The 26,685-nt window shown below is 43.4% G+C and overlaps 1 protein-coding gene across 2 annotated transcripts; it reads left to right on the forward strand.

The window, feature by feature from the left end:
* Positions 1–117: 117 nt before the first annotated feature.
* On the forward strand, positions 118–25,677 carry SLC4A1AP (solute carrier family 4 member 1 adaptor protein). 2 transcript variants are annotated; one of them, XM_084793073.1, is made up of 14 exons: positions 118–788; positions 1,012–1,207; positions 3,370–3,492; positions 6,259–6,319; positions 6,957–7,096; positions 8,792–8,952; positions 9,832–9,901; positions 11,591–11,777; positions 16,048–16,159; positions 17,766–18,012; positions 19,787–19,873; positions 21,162–21,232; positions 22,246–22,315; positions 24,802–25,677. In XM_084793073.1, the coding sequence occupies exons 1-14, from the start codon at positions 126–128 to the stop codon at positions 24,849–24,851; spliced, it is 2,238 nt and encodes a 745-aa protein (XP_084649199.1). In that variant the 5' UTR covers positions 118–125; the 3' UTR covers positions 24,852–25,677. The 2 variants fall into 2 exon arrangements, with proteins under 2 accessions (XP_084649199.1, XP_084649200.1); XM_084793074.1 differs by having other exon boundaries at positions 21,165–21,232.
* The last annotated feature ends 1,008 nt before the right edge of the window (positions 25,678–26,685 follow it).

The raw sequence follows: 26,685 nt of genomic DNA on the forward strand, positions 1-26,685 counted from the left end.
CTCGCAACATTCTCCAATTCCGCCCAGAGAAACGCCAGGAAGGAGGAGGAGAAATGTGCGGGAACGCGATGAGCGAGCGCCCGGGGTTTCCGAGGGACACATTTTGAGGTTGCACGCGGCTGAGGATGGCTGATATTACCCCTCAGCCTGAACTGCCTGCATCTCAGGAAGTCAGCAGCGAATTTAAGAAGCCGGTTTTGCCGGTGCCTCTGGCAGTGCGGAGTAAAGCTTCGGCCGCCAGTCCCTCAATTCCCGAGGAGGTGAAGACCGAATGCCCCACGGCGTTGTTGGACTCAGCATGTGGGGAGCCGGAGGCCCCGCCGCCTCAGCCGGACAGCAAGGAGACTGGGAGTCCACGGGTGGAGCAGCCCCGCACCCCGCGGGGAGCTCCTGCTTCTGGCGGTCCGGCCCGGGCTCCCCCATACCAAGAGCCATCGTGGGGCAGCCCAGCCACGGCCCCCTACAGTCTTGAAACCTTGAAGGGTGGCACCATCCTTGGCGCCCGCCCTTTGAAAGGGACGAGCTGCTGCCTTTTCGGGAGACTTGCTAGCTGTGACGTATGCCTGGAGCATCCTTCCGTGTCTCGGTACCATGCGGTGCTACAGCACCGAGGGTCGGATCCCGACGGAGAAGCTGATGGTCATGGGCAGGGCTTCTATCTCTATGATCTGGGAAGTACCCACGGCACTTTCCTCAATAAAACTCGCATTCCACCTCGCACTTTCTGTAGAGTCCACGTTGGGCACGTTTTTCGCTTTGGAGGCAGCACTCGTCTCTTTATCCTTCAGGTAGGTAGAAAAATATAAAATCTTGGGACTTCACTGTGCTGGATTCTGAGTTTCTTTAAGGTTTAGTTGAGGGCGGGGGGAAGGTCTCCCAGTAACCAATGGCAAAAGCATAGGGCTCAGTCTGAACCCACAGGTGTGTGTACATTGCTATATCTCGGAAAGTAATTTCTCCATTCCTGCATCCTGCATCTATATATGTATATATTTCCCCCTGTTTTGTTAGGGACCAGCGGAAGACCAAGAGGCAGAGTCTGAGTTAACGGTAACACAGCTGAAGGAACTGCGCAAGCAACAACAGATGTTATTGGAGAAAAAGATGTTAGGTGAAGACTCCGATGAAGAAGAGGAAGCAGCTACCACCGAAGGGAAGAGAAATACTAGCGGGCAAGATGACGAGATGGGTTGCACGTGGGGAATGGGTAAGAAATGGCCACTGAAAGCCCTGAGGTCATTACTAGCAGCACCCTTGTCTGCAAACGCTCACTAGGCTACGGTAGACCTGTGCTGTTCAGTATGGTAGCTGCTGTTCTCATGTGGCTCCTCCAAACTGCCATGTCATCTGATGCAAACTGCACACAGGATTTCAAAAGCTCAAAAAACCTACAGCTGTACAAAGCGAGTCCAGGACAGCCAAGGCTACACCTGTCTCGAAAAAAACCCAAACTAACCAACCAACCAAACAAACAAAAAACCAAAACCCTACAGCTGAAGTAGGGCAAACATAATGTGCAAATAAGGTAACCAAAGGCCAAGGTCATTAACTTTAGTGATATAAAAGATTTGAATTATGGACACTACACATATACTCTTTCTCACCATGTAATTTGCTCATTGCTTTTATCATTTAAACATACCCACAGAGTTCTGAGTGCTAAATAATTATCATTGGAGGTCATGGAAAGTTTACTTCATACCTTTGGTTAAGAAATCAACATTTAATACTTCACCTTTCAGGCTATTTTCACAAAGTACAAAAAATTCAAGAGACTATTGCATATCTCCACAATCATTAGACAGTTTGGATGATGGTTATTCAGGTCTATAAAAAGATAGACGTGCCGGGCGTGGTGGCGCACGCCTTTAATCCCAGCACTCGGGAGGCAGAGGCAGGCGGATCGCTGTGAGTTCGAGGCCAACCTGGTCTACAAAGTGAGTCCAGGACAGTCAAGGCTACACAGAGAAACCCTGTCTCGAAAAACCAAAAAAAAAAAAAAAAAAAAAGATAGACGTTGTGGGGGGTGGGAGCAGTGGTTGCTGGAGAGATGGCTCAGTGGTTAAGAGCACTGACGGCTCTTCTAGAGGTCCTGAGTTCAATTCCCAGCAACCACATGGTGGCTCACAACCATCTATAATGAGATCCGGTGCCCTCTTCTGGCATACAGGCATACATGCAGGCAGAATACTGTATAGATAATAAATAAATGAATCTTAAAAAAGAAAGAAAGAAAGAAGTTAGGGCTAGCAGGGCATCATGATGCACGCCTTTAATCCCAACACTTGGGAGGCAGAGGCAGGTGATGTCTGAGTTCAGTGCCAGCCTGATCTACATATGAAGTTTCAGGACAGCCAAGGCTACATTAGACCTGTGCTGTTCAGTATGGTAGCTGTTATTCTTGTGTCTAATGTGGCTCCTCCAAACTGGCATGTCATCTAATGCAAACTACACACAGGATTTTGAAGATGGTAGACAAAAAAAAAAAAAAAAAGAGAGAGAAATTACGATATTCTTGTATTAATTATTATGGTGAGATCACCTTTTAAAAGTAGCTAATAGAAAACTCAGAGTTATTATATTCATAACATTCATATTGGACAGTAGTAGTTTAGGTATTTTAGAAACTGTAAATTTATTTAGTTTTTGTGTGTTTGTTTTAGGGGATGTGGCGTGCAGGTGGAGGTCAGAGGACAACCTGCAGGAGTCAGTTCTCTCTTTTTTATTTGGTGGGGCCCAGGGGTCACTTTATACATTTTTAAGTAAAATTTCAAGCTGAAACTTGAAGGGAAGGTAATACACATTGGCATTGGTGTTTGGTGCGGAGGCTGCTGGCTGTGAGGAGAATTGTGTCTACCAGTCTGCTTGGCAGACTGAACTACTAAGAAATTATATTGGAATCAATGAGTAAAAGCTGAGTAGGAGAAGGAGAATGATAAGCTAAGAGCTCAGACGCTCTGCAGAGTGTGGCAGGTAAGTGCTGTCTTTAAAGTGATGAAAAGAATAAAAATGCCATGGCAACATCTGTTACATAATTTAGAAACTGTAAAGATGCTCATAATGGTGACTTTGATATTGTTCCAACCCATACCCTTAAATATCTTTCTTTTAATCCCTTTCAAATATAGGTAAATAAGTGTGTGTGTGTGTGTGTGTGTGTGTGTGTGTGTGTGTGTGTGTGTGTTTTGAAACATTGTCTATGTACTCAGGTGATCCTGGAACTTATGGTCCCCCTTCCTCAGCCTCCTGAATAGTGATTTCAGGTGTGTGTCATTGTGCCAGATCATCTACTCATAGCCTCAGCCTAGAAGGATCATGGATGTGATTCACATGCCCTCTTCTCATATCCGTTCTTCTCGTGCCCTGCAGGAGAAGATGCTGTGGAGGATGAGGTTGAAGAGAACCCGATTGCCTTGGAGTTTCAGCAGGACCGAGAGGCCTTTTATATAAAGGATCCGAAGAAGGCTCTCCAAGGCTTCTTTGATCGAGAAGGTATGGAAGGAAATGTGGTTCTGTCAATGACAGTAAGATGTGCTCACAGCAGTGCAGCTTCCTAAAGCTTTAAGTTTTGCCTCATACCTGTAAATGAGATATTCTGTCTGTTGTCTGGGTCATTCGGTTCTTGCCCTGTTTATTTTTATTTTCTGTTGGTTGCTGAGGCTCAAACCCTGGGTGTGTGCTAGGAGAGTGCTTTCTCTCTCACTGAGCTGTACCACCAGTCCCAGACTTATTTTGAAAATAGTAGAGCTCGGGGACTGGAGAGATGGCTCAGAGGTTAAGAGCGCTGTCTGTTCTTCCAAAGGTCCTGAGTTCAATTCCTACCAACCGCATGGTGGCTCACAACTATCTATAATGAGATCTGGTGCCTTCTTCTGGTACACAGACATACATACGGACAAAATACTGTACAAATACTGAATAAATAAATCATTTAAAAAAATAAAAAAGAAAATAGAACTCCTGTTTGTCTTTCTTTCCCTCTTAAATACTTTTCTTCTAACTTAACACATTCTTCTCAAAAGATCTTGGAGTTAGTGGTAGGGAAATGAAACAAAGCCTTAGAATTTATTGTTCCTAATTCACATGGTCTTTCACAATCAGTACTTTTTTATTTTTGTTTTTGTTTTGTTTTGTTGTTGTTTGAGACAGGACAGCCTTGGTTGTCCTAGATTTGCTTTGCAGGCCAGGCTGCCCTTGAACTCACAGAGATCCACCTGCCTCTGCCTCCCAGGGTGCTGGGATTACCACACATCTGGTTGTATAATCAATACTTTTTAATGTGTATGTGTTCTAGAAAGCCTTAAGTATCATGCTTAGGAATGCCATCTACTTCCTTTGAGACAAGGTCTCTCATTGTCCTGGAGGTCACTAATTGCACTAGCCTGGCTAGCCACTGAACCCCAAGAATCCTCTTGTCTCTGCCTCCCCTGGGCTGGGATTGCACGCATGTGCCAGCGTGCCCAGCCTCTTTACATGGTTCTGGGACATTGAACTCAGATGTTCGTGCTCTCTAGGCCAGCACCAGCGCTTTTCCAGCTGAGCCATTCCCTACAGCCCGTGGTCTTTTACAATTCTTAGTGCAGATTTTAACTTCCTATGATAAGAAATGTTCCCGGGGAGAACTGTTTCAGTAGATAATACTGAGAGACCATCAGTGCATATTTATGTATATATTCATGTTCTATGTATATATCTCACATACATAGTTATTCTCAGGGCTTTTCTGGGGATTGGTTCTAGGACCCTTCCCTGAAGATACCAAGATCTGAGGATGCTCAATCCCTATATCAAGTAGCATAGTATTTGCATATAAACTATATATACCCTCCCTTATACTTTAAATATACTCAAGACTATTTATAATACCTATATAGTATAAATCTATGCAAATGGTTATTATACTCTGTTGTTTAGGGAATAATGACAAAAATGTACATGTTCACAGCAGACAGCTTTATTTTTAAATTGCAATTGGTTAAATACCAATAGGGGGAAAAAATCTAATCTCTGTGTGTGTATACATAAATATGTACACATACGTAATTGGAAATATATGAGCATAATGTTTATGCCTCTAGTCAGGCATGATGGCTGACACCTGCTGTCCCACACTTTAGGAAGAGGAGGCAAGAAGACCAGGAGTTCAAAGTCATGCTTTTCTCCATAGCAGGTTCAAGGCCAGCCTGGGCTACATGAAGCCCAGACGCCAGCAGTAACAACAAAATGTGTATCTATGCTTCTAAAAACCAGCAGTACCTGTGATTGATTTTGAGAAAGGGGCCATTAGGCTGCCTAGGCAGACGTTGTTTACTCTGTAACTCAGCAGGCCTTGGACTTGAGGTCTTCCTGCCACAGGAACAGCTAAGATCAGAACCAAGATCAGAAGTCTGTGCCACCAGATAAAACAGGACTTTCTTTGGGCCTCCAGCTCTGGAATAGTGACAGGGTTATTTATTATAAGCTTAGGCACTATAGCTGAGCAGACTCTCAGCTATTCTAACCCAACAGTGTTGGCCTGGCCTATGCCCTGCCACATGGCCTGTTACCTCTCAGTCTTAGTCCTGGCACTTATTTCTTCCTGGCTGGTGACTTTCCCTGTACCTCAGATTCTTTCCCAGAGTTCCTATCTCTGTCTGTAAGTCTTACTTATCCTCTCCTGCTTTGCTACAGACTCTTTGGCTTTTTATTAAACCAATCAGAAGGTGTGGGAGAGTGTTTACAAAATATGATACAGGCATAGGAATAACAATGCCCAAGTCCAGCCTGCCCTCAGCTCTCTGCAGGGACAGAGTCAGCCTTTGAGTAATATAAGAACAGTCTTTGCACAGTGCACAAAAAGATCACCCCAGCAACCAGGCCCTGCTGAGTTGACCGTTCTGATTTGAGATTAGTTTCTTCTATGTCATATTCATTCCAGTCTTATTTCCAGATGATGATCCCTAGGAATAAATGAAGTATTGAAATTTAGTGCTGGAGCTGGAGAGATGGCTCAGAGGCTAAGAGTGCTCGCTGCTCTTCTAGAAGTCCTGAGTTCAAGTCCCAGCAACCACATGGTGACTCACAACCATCTATAATGAGATCTGGTGCCCTCTTCTGGCCTATAGGCACGCATGCAGGCATAATACTATATAAATAATAAACAAATAAGAAATTTAGTGCTCATTGTGATAGTGAAATTTGGTGTCTTTAACTTTTGTTCTCCTTACTTTCTCAACTAGTAATTTTTAGATCTGACTAAATTTGTTCTTTTTCTGCCAGGAGAAGAATTAGAATATGAATTTGATGAACAAGGGCATAGCACATGGCTCTGCAGGGTGAGGTAAATTCTTTTTTGCTTCTTTGTTTGCTTTTTAGCTTTTTTTTTTTTTTTTTTTTTTTTTTTACAGAGTCTTGTGGCAATCCCCCCTGTTCTGCCTACTACATACTGGGCTCATGCGTTTTTTCCTTGCTAATGTCTATGTCTGCAAGTAGCCACTTTCAACTTAGCATTTGATTGCAGAGAATAGCCCCAACAGTGACTTTACTCTGCATTTTAGGCTAGTTTCATGTTTGGGCCTTGATAATTTAGTAGCACTGGGTGCTGGGGTGAAATGAATAAATGTGGAAGGAGATGACTTAAAGTCCAACCTTGGCAAGATAGAGTGAAATTACCTGAGAGTGGGCTAGAGAGCTGGCTCAGAGGTTAAGAGCACTGACTGCTCTTCCAGAGGTCCTGAATTTAATTCCCAGCAATCACATGGCGGCTCACAACCATCTGGTGCCCTCTTCTGGCCTGCAGGTGTATACGCAGGCAGAGCACTGTATACATTATAGTATAAATAAATATATTTTTTTTTTTAAAAAAAGAAATTACCTGAGAGCTTGAAATGCCATCTAAGGACACATGGCATCATGATAGCTGTTTTTGCGAGAATCAGAACTTTCTCCTAAGCTGTAGCTCCCTGTAAAAAATGCAGATTACCTGTAGATGATTCAACTGGGAAACAGCTGGTTGCTGAGGCCATTCACTCAGGAAAGAAGAAAGAAGCCATGATACAGTGCTCACTGGAAGCCTGTCGGATCCTTGACACGCTGGGATTGCTGCGGCAAGAAGCAGGTCAGTATATAAAAATCTTTTTTTTCTTGCCTTTTAAAAAGCAAAGAAGGAAAATGTAATGTAAAAAAGTAACATATTCTCTACGTGGATAATGTGTAAATTGTACAGAATTTTCTGAAGTGGGGAGAATAGTTTCCTCTCTTAACGTCCTAAGACAGTTGTTTATATTATTGTATACATTTTTTGTACATAGGTACATTTCTGAATGTACATTTAAAACTAAATCCTAAAGCAGGGCATGGTGGCGCACACCCTTAATCTTAGCACTGGGGAGGCAGAGGCAGGCGCTCTCTGAGAGTTCCAGGCCAGCCTGGTCTACAGAGTCCAGGACAGCCAAGGCTACACAGAGAAACCCTGTCTCAAAAACAAAAACAAAAAAACCCTGAGTTGTGGGAGGCACACATGGTGGTGCATGCCTGTGACTAGCAAGGCAGACACAGGGGAGTTGCAGTTCGAGGCATCCTGGGCCACGTATGAGTTTCAGGCTAGGTTCATGTTTCTTGGTTTATTTTTATGTTTAGTAGTCTTTTTTTTCCTTACTTTTTAAATTGTTTTTTGTTTGTTTGAGACAGAGTTTCTCTGGGTAGCCCTGGCTGCCCTTGAACTCGCTGTGTAGACCAGGCTGGCCTCGAACTCACAGAGATCCACCTGCCTCTGCCTCCTTGAGTGCTGGGATTACAGACATGCAGCCACCACATCTGGCTTTGTTTTAACTTTTTATTGTAAAATATATGTAACAGAAACTATGCTATCATTTAGTGATGTTAAGTGTATTTATGTAGCTATTGCTGCCCAGCTCAGCACTTTCGTTGTCCCTGGTGCAGCAGTATCCTGTGTACAGCAGTTCCATTCCTCCTACCAGCCCATGGGGACGACTGCTCTGTTTCTCTCTGTGCTTTGGCTGCTTTATAATGCATGTGTGGTCAGAGGTCGGCGTTGGGTATCCTAATCAATCCTCACCCTTTATTTGAGGTAGGATCTCTTACTGAACCCTGAGCCCTAAATTTGTTCAGCTGACCAGCTTGCTCTGGGGATCACTTGTCTCTGTTTTCTGTGTGCTGGGATTACAGGCAGGCTACCACACATGCCCAGCACTTGGTGGGTCCAGGGGATCTGAGGGCTGGTCTGCACATTTGTCAGGCAAGTACTTGATCTACTAACCCATCTTCGCAGCACAGAATTTGACCATTTGAAGGACCTTACATAAGTAGCATCAGTGCCCTTTTGTGTGTGACTTACTTCCTCCTCCTCCTCCTCCTCCTCTTCTTCGTTCTTCTTCTTCTTCTTCCTCCTCCTCCTCCTCCTTCTTCTTTTTCTTCTTCTCCTCCCCCTCCCTCCAGGTCTTCTGTTTCCCAGGCTGGCCTCAAAATTGTTATATAGCCAAGGGTAGCCTTGAACTTCAACCCTCCTGGCTTCCCCTCCCAAGTGTTGGGATTACAGGTGTGCTCCCTTGCATCTAGTTAGGTGCTACTGAGGAGCAAACCCAGGGCCCGTGCAAACTGGGCACACACTCTACCAACTGAGCTACATACCCACCCAGCCAGCCTCCATTTTCCCCTCCTTCTTCCCTGTCTCTCTTCCTCCCTTCCTCCCTTTCTCTCTCTCTCTCTCTAAAAAAACAAAACAAAAATAAATAAATAAATAAATAAATAAATAAATAAATAAAGCCTTTGCTTTGAATTGTTTTATCTGTAGTATCTCGGAAAAGGAAGGCCAAGAACTGGGAAGACGAAGATTTTTATGACAGTGATGATGATACATTCCTTGATCGCACTGGCCTGGTTGAGAAGAAGCGTTTGAACCGAATGAAGAAGGCTGGGAAGATTGACGAGAAGCCAGAAACGTTTGAATCACTGGCAAGTTGTTTGTAGACTGTAGCTATTTTTATGGTCATAGAACTTTTAACAACAGCATTGATATCTAGTACTGAGTTACAACTTTTGTTGTAATGGTAACAAATAATTAGTTTTATTAAGTTGGTGAAAAAAGTTTTATAACTGCTATTCACTTTCCTCCAGGTTTGTATTGATCTTTTTAAAAAATATATTTATTTATTATTATCTATTATTTTTATTTATTTATTATTATTAATACAGTGCTCTGCCTGCAGGCCTGTATACCTGCAGGCCAGAAGAAGGCACCAGATCTCATGGTTGTGAGCCACTATGTGGTTGCTGGGTATTGAACTCAAACCTCTGGAAGAGCAGCCAGTACTCTTACATTCTGAGCCATTTCTCCAGCCCCTTGTCTTGATTCATTAATGAACATTCTTAGAATATGATGTCACGCCCCAAAAAGAAAAGAAAAAGTCCCAAATTTGGGTATCCACAGTGAAGGTGATGTTAAGCTCTGGCATTTAAGAAAAGTCAGAGGAATAGTATCGTTTTAGTCTGGAGTGGCATAGCCTTTGTGAAACTGCCGTAAGGTGGCATGCGTTTACACTTTATTTAGCAGTATTCCTAGCTTAAAACATCCTACATCTTCCCCTTGGCTCACCGATGAAAACAAATGTTTGAGTGCTTTCTTTTAAGCTTTCATTAGCTCATTCTATTTGAGTTTTTTAATTCTAAAATTATTTCAGCTAGCATAAAGTAAACAAATGAAATATCAACTCTTTCAGGAGCCAACTTAGATGGCCTTCTGAATTAATAATCCTAAAACTTGTAATAATGCTGACAATAGGAAGGTGGTAAGAAGGAAGACATTTGCTAACCCTGTTGACTTGGGCGTTACAGGTTGCAAAGTTAAATGACGCTGAAAGGGAACTCTCTGAAATTTCTGAGAGGCTCAAGGCTTCCAGCAAAGGTAAGACTGTCAGCCAATAGTTATTGAGCCCCAGTCATACAAGTCAGACACTGAGGGACACTGGGAAATTCAGGCTTTGGAGCCATTTTTATGGAGCAGTATAGCTTTTTTTCCTATGTGTGGTTTTTGTTTTGGTGTTTTGGTTTTTCAAGACAAGGTTTCTGTATGTAGCCTTGGCTGTCCTGGAACATACTCTGTAGAACAGGCTGGCCTCGAACTCACAGTGATCCACCTGCCTCTGCCTCCCTGAGTGCTGGGATTAAAGGTTTGTGCCACCACACTTGGTGCATGGGTTTATTTTTAATTTTTAACCTAATTATTATTTTTTAATTATTCACTTTACATCCCGGTCATAGCCACATCCGTCCTCTCCTCCCAGTTCCACCCTCCCTCAATCTTCTCCCTATTCTCCCTCCCCTACTCCTTAGAAAAGGGGAGCCCCCCCGCCACTAATGTACTCCAGCACATCAAGTCACATCAAGACTGAGTGCATCCTCCTCCCCTGTGGCCAGATGAGGCCGCCCTGCCAGCGGGAAGTGATCAAATAGTAGGCAGCAGAGTCCATGTCAGAGATAGCCCCACTCTCCTTACTAGGGGACCCGCATGAAAACTAAGCTGCCCATCAGTTACGTATGTGTAGGGGGCCTAGGTCCCGTCCATGCGTAGCCCTTGGTTTGGTGCTTCAGTCTCTGTGAGCCCCCATGCGCCTAGGCTAATTGACTCTGTTGGTCTTCTTGTGGAGTTCTTGTCCCCTCCAGTTCCCCCGCCCCACCCCCTGCCCCGACTCTTCCACAAGACTCCCCGCACCCCGACTACTGTTTGGCTGTAAGTCTTAGCATCTGTTCCAATACACTGCTGAGCGAGCCTCTCAGAGCACAGATATGATAGGCTCCTGTCTGTACACATAGCAGAGTATCCTTAGTAGTGTCAGGGGTGGCTCTCTCCCATGGGGCGGGTCTCAGGTTGGACCAGTCGTTGGTTGCACATTCTCTAAATCTCTGCTTTATCTTTATCCCTGCACATCTTGTAGTCAGGGATAATTTTGGGTCGAAGTTTCCGTGGATGGATTGGTGTTCCCCTCCCTCCACTAGACGTCCTGTCTGGTTAGAAGGTGGCCTCTTCAGTCTCCATGACCCCACTACTAGGAGTTTTAGCTGGAGTCACCCCACATCCTCCCAGGAGCCCACCCTGCTGTAGGTCTCCAGCTTGTCTCAGAGATGCCCTCACCCTCTTTATGCCAGTTTTTATGAGTGTTTTGCCTACATACATGTCTGTGCACCACATGCATGTCTGTACCCTTGGAGGCCAGAAGAGGGTGTCAGATCCCCTGGAACTGGGTTTACAGGAGACTGTGAGCTGCCACATGGATACTGGAAACTGAACCCGGGTCCTCTGCAAGAGCAGCAGCTGCTCTTAACACTGAGCCATTTCCAGCCCCACAGTATAACACTGTAAAGCTAGAGAAGTGTTCAAAATTTTTTGGTTTAATCTCTTTTTATTTAATAGTTGAAGGGAATGAAGCTTCAATCACCCCCCAGGTCTCACACAGCTGTAATTTGTTGTTTCACTCCTGATACCAAAGATAGTTGCTGTTTAGCTTTATGTTTGTGACCCCATTGTGGATAAGTTGACTGAGTTTAAAAGTATTGGGGCCATCCTCCTAAAGATGTGTTTTTCCTTTTGGGGCAGCTCTATCAGAACCATCATCTCAGGATTCTCTGGATGCATTCATGTCAGAAATGAAATCAGGAAGCACATTAGATGGTGTGTCCCGGAAGAAGCTTCACCTGAGGACTTTTGAACTGAGGAAAGAACAGCAGAGACTTAAAGGGTTAATAAAACTTGTAAAGCCAGCAGAGATCCCAGAACTAAAAAAGTAAGTATAAGTAGTTCCATTTGAAAAAAAAAATTTTTTTTTGAGACTGTACCTCATGTAATGTACTGTGGCCCAGGATGACCTTAAACTTCTGTTTTTATTTTTACATTTATTTATTGTATGTATATGGGTGTGTACATATTGAGGTCAGGGGTCAGCTTTCAGCTTGTTTTTCTCTTTCCATCATCTGGGTTCTAGGATTGAACTCAGACTGTCAGGGTTGGTGACTGAGTCATCTCTCCAGCCTAACGCTGAACTTTTAAAGAAAATTTCAGTAGTTGTATTAATTTTTTGAGAATTTCATGTAATGTATCTTGATCTTATTCAACCCTTCTCCTTCCCCCACTATCAGATTTACCCAGAGGACTATGTGTATAATTAAAATAAGGTTATATCCTGCCTCTACTTGCGGAATACAGGAATTATAAGTTTGCCATAACATGCAGTCTTGTTTATCTTTGTGTTTAATAATTACAGAATTATTCTGTTTTGTGATTTATTTATTTTAACAGCTTTAATTTACTTTATTTTTCTTGTATAAAAACCTTTATGTGGTAGCCACAGCTGGAGCCTTGGTCCTTTGAACAGACACTCTGGTGTGGGTATTCACAAGATGATCAGTGAATTCCTGATAAGGAGACTTGGTGAGCACAGCCTCTTTCCAGAGGTCGGTGTTGGTGACTGTAGGTCTTGGAGATGGCATCAAAAGTGGTCTTGGCAAAGTTGCCCAGGGTGGCAGTGCAGCCCCTGGCTGATATGTAGCAGTCATCAATACCAGCCATCATCAGTAGCTTCTTGGGCACAGGAGCAAAGACGATACCAGTGCCTCTGGGGGCAGGGATGAGATGCACCAAAACAGAGCCACAGCAGCCTGTTGTCACCTTGCATGGAACAGCATGTGGCTTGCCAGTCTTGTTCCCCCAGTAGCCACTCTGCGCAGGGACGATGGAAAGCTTGGTCAAGGTGATGGCCCTCGGATAGCAGTGGCTACCTCCTTGGAGCACTTAACACCAAGACCAACGTGACCATTGTAGACCCCAATAGTGACAAAAGCCTTGAACCTGGTCCGCTGGCCAGCTCATGTCTGCTTCTGCACTGGCATGATCTTGAGAACCTCATCTTTAGGGATGTGCTGGGAAAAAGTCAGTGATCTTGGATTCCTTAATGCGCAGGGAGAACAGGTAGATCTCCAAGGGCTTGATCTTCATGTCCCAGCTTGGTGATAGGGATCCACCACTTGTCTTCAGCATTACCCCCATGAGCTCCTCAGCCTCAACCACAGCCTCGGCCAGGACCTCAGTCCATAAGACTGCTGCTGAATCCTCTATGGAAGCTACCTTGGCCTCCTAGTCCTGGGTCCCCGGTCCTCCAGGCCTTCTCGCTGCACCAGCGTCATCCTCCATTTGGTGTTTTCCTGAGGAAGAAGCTGTTTCATGTTTTATTAGCTTTATAGTGCTAAGTCAACCGTGACGTTCACACATAGTAAGCCTGTGCTGTACTGCTGAGCCGCACCCTTGCTGCAGACAGCCTTTAAGAACAGAAGGACTATTTGTGAAATATAAATTGCTAGAGGATTTTCCATGGGTATTCTATGGATTTTTGGTTTATTGGAATGCTATGCATTTTTTTTTTGCTTAAACCTTTCTATAGGGCAAACTTTTTAAAAGTAGCATGCACCAAAGACTCGTTCCTCCAGCATATAAAAACTCACGCAAGGTAATAGATCATCAGTCACCCAAAATAAAAGTGGACAGAGGAGGTGAATTGACATGCCACAAAAACAAAACATGCACACATATGTCTACACAAAGCCCTGGGCGTGCCAGTGTGTGCCTGTAATCCCTGTATTTGAGAGGTAGAGGCAGGAGGTTCAGTAGTTCAAAGTCATTATCTGCTACATTGCAAGTTGAAAACAAGTTTGGGCTACATTTGGCAGTGTGTGTGGGCACTTAGGAGGTAGCAACAGCAACAGGCAGACCTCTCTATGAGTTTCAGGCTAGCAAAGGCTACATAGTGACACCCTGTCTCAAAAAAAGCAAAATACAGCGCCCACATAGCCAAAAGAAAAGAGAGGAAGAAAAGAAAAATTAAACATTTAAGGTTAGGGCTATATCCTGCACATATGAGAGCCCTTGTTGCTTAGGATAGCCCAGTTCTCATAATCAGTGTAGAATGGGGTGTGGGTTCTTGAAAGGATGCCAGCAGCAGACCCTGGCTCATGTGAGAAGCTGGCGGGGAAGTGCCACAAAGGGCTTAGCTGTAAACCCAGGGTTAAACAGCAGAGCTCGCTGGGCAGGGGCTCATTATAGCACATGACAGAATCATGAGTGGCGGTCTTCTGTGTTAGCACTTCTCATGGTTTAAACTGAATCCATGCTTAGTGACTCTTGATCTTCTTAGAGTGACAAGCGTGAAAGGGTTTAAAGCTATAGGTGAAAAGAATCTCCTACCTGTCTGTCTGTCTATCTACCTACTTACTTATTTGCGACAAGGTATCTCAATTATATAGCCCTCCTGTCCTGGAACTCATAATGTAGCCTACATTGACCTTGAACTCACAGAGAGCCTCCTGCCTCTGTCTCCATGTGCTATGATTAAATGTATGTGTCACCGCACCATGCACAAATTATGTTTTATTGCCTATATCTGTCATCTTTGACAACTTTTTAAATACTTTTCAGAAAATACTTACTTTATGTGTATGGGTACTTGGCTGCATGTATGTTTGTGCACCGTGTGCATGCAGTGTCTCCACAGGCCAGAAGAGGGAGTCAGATCCTCCGGAACCACAGCCAGGTCAGCCAGTTGTGAGTTGCCATATGAGTGCTGGCAATTGGACCTGGGTCCTTTAGAAGAGCAACAAGTGTTTTTAACTGCTGAGCCATTGCTCCAGCCTTTATGCTCTTAAACAAACAAACAAAAGAAAAAAAAAAGCCAATGTAAATCCTTCTTTAAAGAGGAGGATGTGGAGTCTCTGGGGAGTTGATCTTGTGAACCCAGTTCCATCCGCAGAAGTATACTAGATTATAAACCTGATCTTGACAACTCCCCCATACTTAGATAATATTTATGTGTGTGTGTGTGTGTGTGTGTGTGTAAGAGCAAGATTCCATTTTCTTTTGGGGGGTGTTACATCTTCACTGTGTATGTGGATCTTTTGCCGTTATGCATGTCTGTGCTCCCCTTGTGTACCTGGTGCCCGTGGAAGTCAGAAGATCTGGAACTAGAGTTAGAAATGGTTGTGGGATCTGGGGGTTGAGCCCTGGGTCCCCGGGAAGAGCAGCCAGTGCTCTTAACTCTAGCCCCAAGATCCTATTTTCAGTTTGACAGTATTTTAACGTTTCATTGACAAATTTTGAAAATATAGCATGTGTTGATATAAAAATAAGACTGGTGAGTACATTACAGGTTAACGTCTATGAAGGTGGTTTACTACAGGATATTCCTTGTTTTATTTACCTCCGAACAATCCAGTATAACAGCATTTAATATTAAACATTGTATACTATTAACCTTTCTTTAAGTGAAGTTTCAGAAATTCAGTTCTTCAGCATACTAGCCACATTCCAAGTGCTCAGGGGCCAGAGTGGCTGATCTGCAGTATAAAACATTAAACATGGCCATCATTGCATTGAGCTCCATTGTACAGTGCTGCTTTAGGTTGTCAGTGCGTGTGCGTTATGCCTCTCATCCCTCTGGATGAAGCCTTTAAACACTACTGTAAGAGCATCGAGATGTTAAGGTGGGTTATGCACCAGGCTGTGGTGTTGTACCTTTAATCCCAGCACTCAAAGAGGCAGAGGCAGGGGATCTCTGTGCGTTCAAGGCCAGCCTGGTCTACAGAGTTGAGTTCCAGGACAGCCAGGGCTATACAGAGAAACCCTGTTTGGAAAAACCAAACAAAAAGTTGGATTATGCTTTTATATTCCTTCTCCAGTGGCTGTTGTCACTGTAGTCACCTTTTGATAAATGCAGAGTCCTGCGGCATGTTGGGAAGCACTGTGCAGAGGAGGCCGCCTTACCTTGCCTCAGTAGCTGTGTCTCACGGTCCTCAATAGGCTCTGCTGCCCTCTTTCTTGCTCTATGTCCATATCTCATCTTGTGTCATTTCTGTTTTCTCAGAAGTGACCTTGTCAGCCTCATGGTATTTTAAAAACAGTGTTTCTTATTCTTGCGTGTGTTACTGTTTGAGGGGTAGTGCACACGTGTGCAGATCAGAGGACAACTTTGTGGGGTCACGTCTCACCTTCCACCTAACTGTTCTCCCTAGGACTGAACTTCAGACTACAAATGCAGAAAACAAAGCTAAGAAACTTGCATTGCCTCTCTTCGGTGCCATGAAAGGAGGAAGCAAATTCAAATTAAAAACTGGAACAGTAGGGGTGAGTGGAGTTAGAGTGTGTTGAACTGTTATTCCCCGAGCTGTCCCTGAACTCGACATCTGCTTTGTTCCCTAGTTAACGGGAAAGGACTGTTGGTTAGCACGGCATCTCTTGCTCAGGGGTGAACTGGACTGCAGAGAGGGCTCAGCTGTTGAGTACTTGCTGCCCAAGTATGAGGACCAGAGTTCAGTACCCATGTAAAGTGAAGCATGGTGCTGTGCAGACTGTGACCCAGCACTGAGGGGTGCTAAGACAGGAGGACGGCTGCGACTTGCTGACTACAGCCACCTGGGCTGCAGGTTCAGTACAGACGCTACCTAAAGCAGTGATGTAGAGAGCGCTGGAGGAGGACATCTGACGCCCTCCTCTGGCCTCGTGTGGACACAGGCAACACATGTGCACGAAAGAACTGATTGATTTATGCCAGTCAACTTGAAAAGAACTCATGGGTGTAATTTTTAAAACTAGGTTATTAGTTTCTTTTCTTTCTTTTTCTTTCCTTCTATCCTCCCTCCCTTCCTTCCTCCCTCCCTCCCTTCCTTCCTTCCTTGCTCCCTCCCTTCTTTCCTTCCTTCCTCCTTCCCTCCCTCCCTTCCTTCTTTCTCTCCATGCCTTACCGATGGCTGCCCTTTCATATAGTTGCCTCTACGTTCTAATATTGTCAGTCACACTGCCTCTCAGCCATTTGACTAAGTATGGCTTAGTGCCCTACCCTAAGTGCCTCATTTTAACTTAATCACTTACTGCGTATTATTTCCAAATGAGGTCATGTTCTGAGAGATCTTAGAAGTTGGGACCTCACACATAGATTTACTGAGAGTATGTATAATTAAATAAACAAAGCAGGTATAATGCTGTATATCTGTAGTCCCCATATTGAGGCTGAGACAGGGACTCAACTTCCGGACCAGCCTGAGCTATAGAGCCAAACTGACTCAAAACAGACAACAAACAGGAGACTGAAAGATTTTAAGCTGTGATATACTTGTCTTCCGATGCCAGAGGTCTGAAGTCCCAGTCACAGGTTCAGATTGAGTCATGTGACTCACTAAGAGAATGTTATGGAGAGAGAAGGACCCAGGCTTAAATAGGAGAAAAATTATTATTTTTTTTCGTTTCTTTTTTTCTTTTTGTGTTTTGAGACAGGATTTCTCTGCATAAGCTTTTTTTTTTTTTCTGGCCAGGCTGTAGTAGCTCACACCTTTAATCCCGGCACTGGGAAGACAGAAGCAGATGGATTTCTGTGGGTTTTAGGCCAGCCTGGTCTACAAAGTGAGTCCAGGACAGCCAAGGCTACACAGAGAAACCCTGTTTTGAAAAACAAAAACAAAACTAAACAACTTTTGCTTTTTGGTGCTGCAGATCCAGTTTAGGTTCTTGTGTATATTTCCTAGTAATCCTAGGCCCTAGAAATTGCTGGAAACAGTTGCTGAGATTCCTAGCCGAACACAATTTCCTGTGGAGGCCACGCTTCTAGCAGACTTCTGCGGGGTTTATTAACCTAGAAAGGCTGCATTGTATACATTTAGCCTAACCTTCTAGAAAAGGTTTGTCTCTTTTTACCGTTATTCAGAACTACTTGTTCATGGTTTTATTTCCCATGTAGAAGTTGCCACCCAAGCGTCCAGAACTCCCTCCAGCTTTAATGAAGATGAAGGATGAGCCTGAAGTAGAAGAGGAGGAGGAAGAGGAGGAAGAAGAGGAGAAAGCACAGGAGGACCATGGAGAGCAAATGGAGGGTGGAAGCTGTAGGCTGCCTCAAGAGCCAGAGCCAGAGCCAGAGCCTGGAGCAGCAGTGCAGGACCCAAGTGCTCCCGCAGATCCCTCTTGCTCTACGGAGACAAAAGGCCATGGTAGTATCTTTCTTTTCCCTGTGCGGGCTAGTGGGGCAGTTGTGTTCATTATGGGTAGAGTTAAAAGAGCAAAACCAGTTGTTTGTTGTTACAGAGGATCAAAGTATATGTGTATGTGTGAAACTAGCAGGGGTTTTCTGTCTCCCTCTTTTTAGCAAGCCTTAGGTCCAATTAGACCTGGTCATCACCAACACACGAGCACCACTAGTGCACCTTTAGGTGTGGCTCGCCGTGTTGGTCATTGTTTTGGTTCATTGTCACAGCTGCATAGGAATATTAAATGCTCCCCTCCCTCGTCAGTGTGCATAGAACTTTGTGGTGCTGTGGCAGATCGACCTAGCTCCAGGCGCCCGCTTGTGTCCTACGTGTGCTGTGTCTTTAGGCGCTTACCTTCAGTATATGCAATAGCTTATAATGTTTGGGGAGTCATCTGGACCACCCTGACTTGGATACAAGTTTCTCGTGCCTAGTACCAGGATTTTTGTTAGTGGTATATAGTCTTCTGGGAATTGTCGTCAGCACATATGAAATAACTTTATTCAAGAGCAAGGCTTTTTATTTGTTTGTTTGAGACAGGGTTTCTCTGTGTAGCCTTGTCTGTCTGGACTTGCTTTATAGACCAGGCTGGCCTCGAATTCACTGCAATCCACCCGCCTCTGCCTTCCGAGTGCTAGGATTACAGGCATGTGCTACCACGCCCGGCTCTTAGAGCACAGGATTTAACATTTGGTTTAAAAAAACCTTAAAGGTTAAATACTTAGTTAATCTATAGTTGATAAGTGATTCTTCTAGGCTTTTGGTTTTCTGTCTTACTTTTTTTTAAAAAAAACACAGAATCATATTCTATGTAAATGAATTGTGAATCATATTCAGAGACCCTTCTTTCCTATGACCGAAAAGTACTATTATTTTTTATCTTGTAAAATTACATTTATTTATCTGTGAGTGTCTGAGTATGTGAATGCTGTGGCACACATGTGGGTGGGGGTCAGAGGACTGTGGGACCGTTTGGGCTGTGGGAATCAAACTCAGACCATCAGGCTGGTAGCAAGTGCCTTTACCTGCTGAATCAACCCTCTTACTGGCTTTGTGGAATAGACAAGGAATAATAAAAATACTATTTTTATAGTATGATTTTCTTTTACTAAGGGTCATAGTGGTCTAGTATATGTATATGTTATAATTTAATTACCTTTTACTTTTTAAACATGTAAAATATTGAATCATTTTTTAGTTTAATTGAAAAATGTTAAATTACCTCTGTAGTGTGTGGTGGTGGGTCAGGTGTGTGCCATGTGTACAAGTGAGGATCAGAGGATGCCTTCCAGGGGTCAGTTCTCTCCTTCTACCTTGTGGGTCCTAGAGATGGAACTCAGGTCACCCGTTAGGCTTGTCAGCAAGTGTCTACTTACTGAGCCCTATTTTTGCTATTGTAAAAATGTAAATAATAAATCTTGATGCTTAATTCTAGTGTCTTTTAAAATATATAATTCTAGATAAATTTGTAGGTTAAAAGGTAGGTAACTACATTTTAAGGCTTTTTTTTTTAATTGCCTCAAAGTTTTACTTCAAAAATTTTTTAAATGGAACTTCGGTGCTTCTGCTAGACTTCCGGAGACTCATATCCTGAAGACTTTATAGTGAACTGAATCTACTGGTTGTCTAACTGAATGACCATAGCAGTATGTAGCTGCTCTTCCTGTTCTTGCTGTTTTGGACTTTGCCATGACATGAATTAAATAACAACAGTACGTCCTGCCACTGCTTTTCACAGAAAGTATATCTCAGCTCAGCCAAGTGGAACAGAGTAAAGAGTGTCAGGAGGCGGGCAAAATAGTGTCATCATGTGAAGACCCTGCAGGTAAGGAGTCCAGCTGGCTCCATTGCTGCTGCACACAGGTGCTGCCTGGTTTTATAAGGAGGGCGGCGGCCACTGCTGTGGGAGGGAGAACAGAAGATGGCCACACAAATGCTAGGGGTGTGTGTGTGTGTTTGGTGCCATCTTACTTGCCTGTTATTCTACTCCTAGCCTATTTCCTGGGGCTCTTCATCTGTCCCACAAAGCATTCAGTGCTCATGCTTCTCTCTGAGCAGATAGACAAAGCCTCTCCGACATTGCATCTCTCAGCCCGTATGTCCTCCCATGGAAGGGATTAGAACCTGTAGTAATACATTGGTTGATAGGTTGGCCTGCTTAGAAAGGGCTTTTCTCTGGCTTTGCCTGTTACAGTTAAACTATGGAATAGTAAAAGCTGCCTCATCATATTTGAGCTTATAGCCTAGCTTTAGTATTTAAAAACTGAGAGATATCAGTGAAAGGAAAGTTCTCAGTTTGTGCGTGTATTAAATTTTTATTTTATTTTAAAAATCAAGTGTATGTGTGTGTGTGTGTGATATATGTAGTGAGTGCTGCTGTTTTCGCAGTCTAGAGGGGCCGGGTCCCTCTGGAGCTGCAGTTACAGATGGCCGTGAGCCACTCGCTATGGATGCTGACAACTAAACTCAGGCCCATGCAAGACCAGTATGTGCTTTTAGCTGTGAGCCATCTCTCCAGCCTCTATATAGTTTTCAAATTTATGTGCTGTGTGTCTGTGATTGTATGCCACATGTATGCAGGTGCCTGCAGAGGCCAGAAGGTGGCAACGGATTCCCTTGGAGCTATATTATAGGTGGCCGTAAGCACTTGACATGTGCTGGGAACCAAGCCCTGGTCCTCTGGAAGAACAGCAAGAGTGCTTAACTATTTTTTGTTAATATACACTAAAAAAAAAAGACTTATTTTATTTTCAGTTGTGTGTGCGTGTGTGTGTGTGTGTGTGTGTGTGTATGTATGTGTGCATGTGGGTATGCACACGTGAGTGCCAGTGTCTATGGAATCCAGAGTGGCTGGATCCTCTGGAGCTGGAGCTACAGGTACTAGGCAGCTCTACCAGTGGCTCACTCTAAACTGCTGAGCCAGCTCTCTGGGCCGTAACGTACATCCTATAGCTGTAGACATGCCAGTTACAGCACCTTCAGTGTCTGTGTCTTCAGTTACAGCACCTTCTGTGTCTGTGACTTCAGTTACAGCACCGTCTCAGGGGGAGCTGCTTTCTGTAGTCCTTTTGCCTTTTCTGTTAACAGCTATTTCTACTTTCCCCCCCTTAAAGTAGCACCAGAGAATGAATATAAAAAAAACAGAAACGAGTTGAAGGAAAAGAAAGCTCCTGGTCCAAGCAAAGTAAGTACTTCACTTTTCTAAAAACAAATAGTATTGTCGTGGGCCTATGACTCTTGAGACTGCCTCATGATTTCCAGCAGTGCTATTTCTGTGCAGAAAGCTGAACTCTCCCTAATTTTCATTTTGTAATTCTCCGTCTGCCTTTCTCAACTACCCTATAGGCTCCTATTAATTTATTAATGTTTTTTCATACCTTGTATGTTGATACAAAGAAATTTGAGTAACATGTTATCTTCCTCCTTTTGTGACACAAAAGTACCATTGTAATTTAAAGTTTTTGTTTGTTTTTTTGGTTTTTCGAGACAAGGTTTCTCTCTGTGTAGCCCTGGTTGTCCTGGATTCACTTTGTAGACCAGGGTGGCCTTGAACTCATAGCAATCCACCTGCCTCTGCCTTCTGAGCACTGGGATTAAAGGCTTGTGCTACCACCTCTGGCTCAACAAATCTTTTTTTAAGTTGAAAAAAAAAATTCAGGTGTGGTTTTAATCCCAGCACTCAGGAGGCAGAGGCAGACGGATCGCTGTGAGTTCGAGGCCAGCGTAGTTCTAGGACAGCCAGGCTACACAGAGAAGCCCTATCTTAAAAAAGCAAACAGCAACAAAAAAGTAAGTAAGTAAGTAAATGGGTAGCTGGTGGAATAGATGTGGCGGCACATGTCTTTAATCCTAGAAGTTGCGAGGCAGATGCGAGTGGATCTCTGTTCTGGGCTCCAGGGCAGCTGGAGCTTCATGGTGAGACTGTCTTCAGAACAGAATAAAAGTAGAGCACAGCTGAGGAAGGCACTTGACACTGACCTCTGGCTGTATAGAAAATCAGAGAGAGCGTGCCCTCAGGCTAGGAACTAGTGCCACGCTTGCCCATGGAAACTGTCCTCTAGAGTCACAGAGGCGGGACACACCTGCAGTCCTGGGTAGGATGATGACAAAGCCCCAGGGTACCCCGAGCTACTTAATGAAACTCTGACTCAATAAACAACTCTTATGAGTAAAATAGTCTATTTCTTTGTTTTGCAGTTTCCACCCATACTTTCTTCCAAATACCCTGAGGATGACCCAGACTACTGTGTATGGGTCCCACCTGAAGGTACAGTTTCTGTTTTCCCTTTCATTTAAGATGTATGTATATGTGCATCTGTAAGTGAGTGCCCACATGTATGTGTGTGAACAGCATGTTTGTCTGTCTCTCATGGAAGCCAGAAGAGGGTGTTAGGTCCCCTGGAACTGGAATTGTGGTGGTTGTGAGCCACCATGTAGGTGTTGCAAAAGTCGCCAATGCTTCTAACCTCTGAGGCATCTCTGGCTCCTATTTATATTAAGTAGGTTATATATTTAAGAAGGTTACACAGCTGCTTAGTACGTCTCCCTTCTGGTGGAACTAAAGGATGTAAAGAGACACGTTGACTGAGTAGAATGGGTGCATCCTGTGTAGACTCTTACTCAAACAAGTTTAGAACAGCTATAATGGTGTAGTGTGTAGCTCAGTGGGCAGAGTGCTGCCTAGCATTCACAGAGCCCTGGCCTTAATCCCTAGCCCTGCATAAGCCAGGTGTGCTGCCACAGGCCTGCGATCCCAGCCCTCAGGAGTGGAAGCAGGGTGATCAGAAGTTCAAGGTCATTGTTGACTACGCAACAAGTTTGAGGCTAGCCTGGGCTACATGAGACCCAGCCTCAGAAATAAATAAATAGATAGGTAAATATGTAAAAATAATTTTTGTAAAGTAATGACACAATCACACACATTTGAATACTAACTGAAAATTGGGTGATAGAAATTATTTCTGACTCTGGATGATGTTGAATGATGGTTTTTGGAAAGTGTCCTTATGCTCTAGACATGTTCACAGATGCAGTGATGTCTGATGTTTACCTTTCAGTGCTCTGGTCCTGGAGAATAAGAGAAGTTTGGACAGGGGTAGTAGATAAAGCAGGATTGGCCACATATTACTAATTATTAAAGCTAGATGACAGATGCATACACTTCTTTATATTTTCATGTTTATTTTGCAAGAATTTTTAAATTTTATTAAGTAAAAGAAAAAATTAAATTCTGACTTATATACTCATTTTTAATCTAAAAATAATGAAATATTATCAGTTTCTTATTAATTCTTATGCATTATATGAAATGTCTATACAAAGATAAGATGTATTTCAGCACTTTTTCTACACAAATATAGGTTTTTTCTACTTATTATTTGTTCTAAGCACAATTCAGAAATCCACTGCTATTTACAGACTTCCTGTTTCTCATTTAACTGACATAGCAGTTAACTGACTTTTTAGTGTGTGTGTACTCACTCGTATGTGCCGTGGCATGCATTTGGAACTCAGAGAACAACTTGCAGGAGACTCAGTCCGTCTTCTGTGCAGGTGCTGGGCTTGTGACTTTACCTATGGCCCCATCTCACTGGCTCCTTGGTTTCTTTTTTATTTTTATTAATTACTATTGTGCGTATATGATACACAAATATGATAGAAATGAGGGAATGTGCATTCCATGGTTCACATTTGGAGATTGAGGCAGGAGGAGTAGAATCCAAAGCCGCTCACACCAGGATATGCCACTGTGTCTGCCTAAGTGGTACTGTAGCGTTTTTATGGCCGACTTCGTTATTTAAATAGTTGCCTCATGGGATATTTGCCATGTTTCTAGTCTCTTACCATTCATTACAAACAACTCTGCAGTGAGTACTCATACTAGATGAATGAAGTCAGTTTCAGAAAGACAAACATCGCATGTTTTCTGTAGACATATAAAACCGTATGTATATACATGACGTGAAAGGAGAAGTGAAACTGTCCAGAAGCCCAGAGGGACTAACGGGATAGGGAGAAAGGACAGGGTGGTGGGATAGAAGGGAGGCTCAAAGTACATGGTCTATTCACATGAAAATCCTGTCTAATAAAACAAATTAACTATGAAGAAAATTAGTGAATGCTGAAATTGAAGAGGTTAGCGCTTCTGGACAGACAAGTAAACAAATACATAAGATATAGAGACGCGCCTGTAGGAAAGCAGTGAGTGTCGTGCCGCGTCAGAGGCGTGCCCAGAGTTGCCCTGACACTGTGCTAGCACACACACGTGTAAGAGGTGATTGTCTCCCCATAGGGCCATCACATGTCACTTGTCTTGGTGGGTGGTGTTTGTAAGATACTAGTATCTACTCCAGCTTTAGTTCCTAGAAATATTTGCTTTTTGTACTCTAATAAATGGTGAGATAGAAGTAAAAAGAAACTATATTCTGAAATTATGCACAAGAAATAAGGTTTCACAGCCAGACATGGTGGCACACACCTTTAATCCCAGCACTTGGGAGGCAGAGGCAGGCGGATCACTGTGAGTTCGAGGCAGGCCTGGTCTACAAAGGGAGTCCAGGACAGCCAAGGTTACACAGAGAAACCCTGACTTGAAAAACCAAAAAAATTTTAAAAAAATGTTTTTAAGTAAATTTTCTGTTTTTAAAGGAACTGTCTTATTTGTTTTGCTTTGGCTTACTGATATCTGAATATTTTTTTATTTTTGACTTTGGAAAATAATTTATTTTATTTTATTTTTTTATTTTGATGTAGGTCAAAGTGGAGATGGCAGAACCCATCTTAATGACAAGTATGGCTATTAATTGGTTCAAAGTCCCAAAGGGAGACCTTGTGGACCGCAGGATATTTGGGATGATGTATCAAGTCATGACCAGGGAAGTTCAGATGTGATCGTCTGTAAAATCTGGTGACTGGCTTTTTCTTCTGTATCCCTGACTTCAAGTTACCTGCCCATTGGAGTCGCCTGAGTTTTGGTGTTTATATTTAAGTGTTTGTGTATATATGTAAAAAGGAACCATGTACGTTGAGAATTAGTAAAATAAGAGACATGACCCTATTATATGAGAAGGTAGTGACGATTTTCCTAATGTTGTTTGAGGTCATAGCTTCTACTATAACTAGGGCCTGTACTGGTACCTGCTGCCACTCTGGATGACTCCGCCAGTGAACGTGGACTGTCGTTAGGACTCAGTGTTGGATGACAGAACTGTGGGTGCAGAGCAGAGCTTTCATCTCATGGGGAATAAGAGGTGGTTTATTCTTAGTCAAATGTAGGAGACCATGGCTGAGGAAGGTGGATGGATTCTGGCTGTGCCAAGGAACATGGAAGTGGCTCCAAGTGGAAGTGGCTGTATGAGCTTTTATTACTACAAAACAGAGGCGGCCATAAATCAGTGCCTAGACTACATTCCCTGGTGGAGACCGCAGGTAGGCGGGTGACAGTACAGTGGGGGAAACTCTGCTGTACGCCTCAGATACTATTGGATAACATCCTTACCTATTGGGTGGATAGAAGCTAGTGGTCTACCAACAGTATGTTCCAAAGGTTTGTTTGTTGGAGGATATAGGGCCAGACACAAAGGTGGACAATGAATGTCTATTAAAGTGACCCAAAGTGGCCCAACACAATTTGTCTCTGGTTCTTCAGCATCCTAACTTTTTACAGTCACAGAATTCTTATTAGGCAGCCTGAGTCAGCCTGGTAGAATGTTCAGTGAGGGTACAGCTTTTTTCCTGGGAAAGTCTAATAACACTTCTGTTGGCTAACCATTACGTTTTGTGCATGCAAACTGGTCAGTCCAAATACTGCTTTATATCTGTTTCATCATGCTAGCAAGGCCCATTCTAGAGACCCGATAAAGATGAATCTAAGGCATTCTTTGGAGAGAGAAATAATTGTAAAAGCCACTAATAAAAAGCCTGACTGTCAGCACTCGTGGAAGCAAAGGCAGGCGGATCTTTGTGAGTTTGAGGCCAGCCTGGTCTACAAAGCTAGTCCAGGGCAGCCAAGATTATACAGAGAAAATGGAAATAAAACAAAGCAGGCAAACAAACAGAAATGCCCTGGACTATATTAGTGTTGTCAGCCATCATTATCTAAGTGTTACTTCCCTCCCTCCCTCTCTTTTCACCCTCTCCACCTACTTTTACACAAATGTAGTAGGAACAGTGTGTCTACAACTAAGATAAGAACATGGAACGGCCTGAAGAAGCCAAGGTAAGTCAGGCACTAGGCACAAGCCGTCAGTCCCAGCCTTTGAGAGGCAGAGGCAAGCACATCTCTGAGAATTGGAGCCAACCTGGCCTACATAGTGAGGTCCAAGACAGCCAGAGCTACATAGATAGACCCCATCTCAGAAACCAAGAAGAAGAAGTGATAAAGGTTGCAGATAAGAGAAACAGGCATATTTACCTCCTCCCCAAAAAAACCAACCCTCTTTACTATTTTTTTAATTATTTTATTTTTGTACATATACATTTATATTATTACACATATATACTGTAGATAACCTATGGCAAGAAGAACTGTGACACAATCAGGAATTATATAAATGTTACATTCTTAGTGTTTTGGCTCTTCGTATTTGACACCCTTGAAGAAGACATCTTTCCTATCTTGGTGCATTTAAATTTTTG

The sequence above is a fragment of the Acomys minous genome (assembly GCF_964271855.1).
Source record: "Acomys minous genome assembly, chromosome: 8".
In the NCBI taxonomy this organism is placed as follows: domain Eukaryota; kingdom Metazoa; phylum Chordata; class Mammalia; order Rodentia; family Muridae; genus Acomys; species Acomys minous.

Bases quoted from the DNA above. Each gene is read 5' to 3' on its own strand.
- SLC4A1AP (XM_084793073.1), top strand. From the start codon at position 126: ATGGCTGATATTACCCCTCAGCCTGAACTGCCTGCATCTCAGGAAGTC. The intron at 19,874-21,161 runs GTAAGGAGTCCA...CCCCCCTTAAAG, and splicing joins ATCATGTGAAGACCCTGCAG to TAGCACCAGAGAATGAATAT. The intron at 21,233-22,245 runs GTAAGTACTTCA...TTTGTTTTGCAG, and splicing joins AAGCTCCTGGTCCAAGCAAA to TTTCCACCCATACTTTCTTC.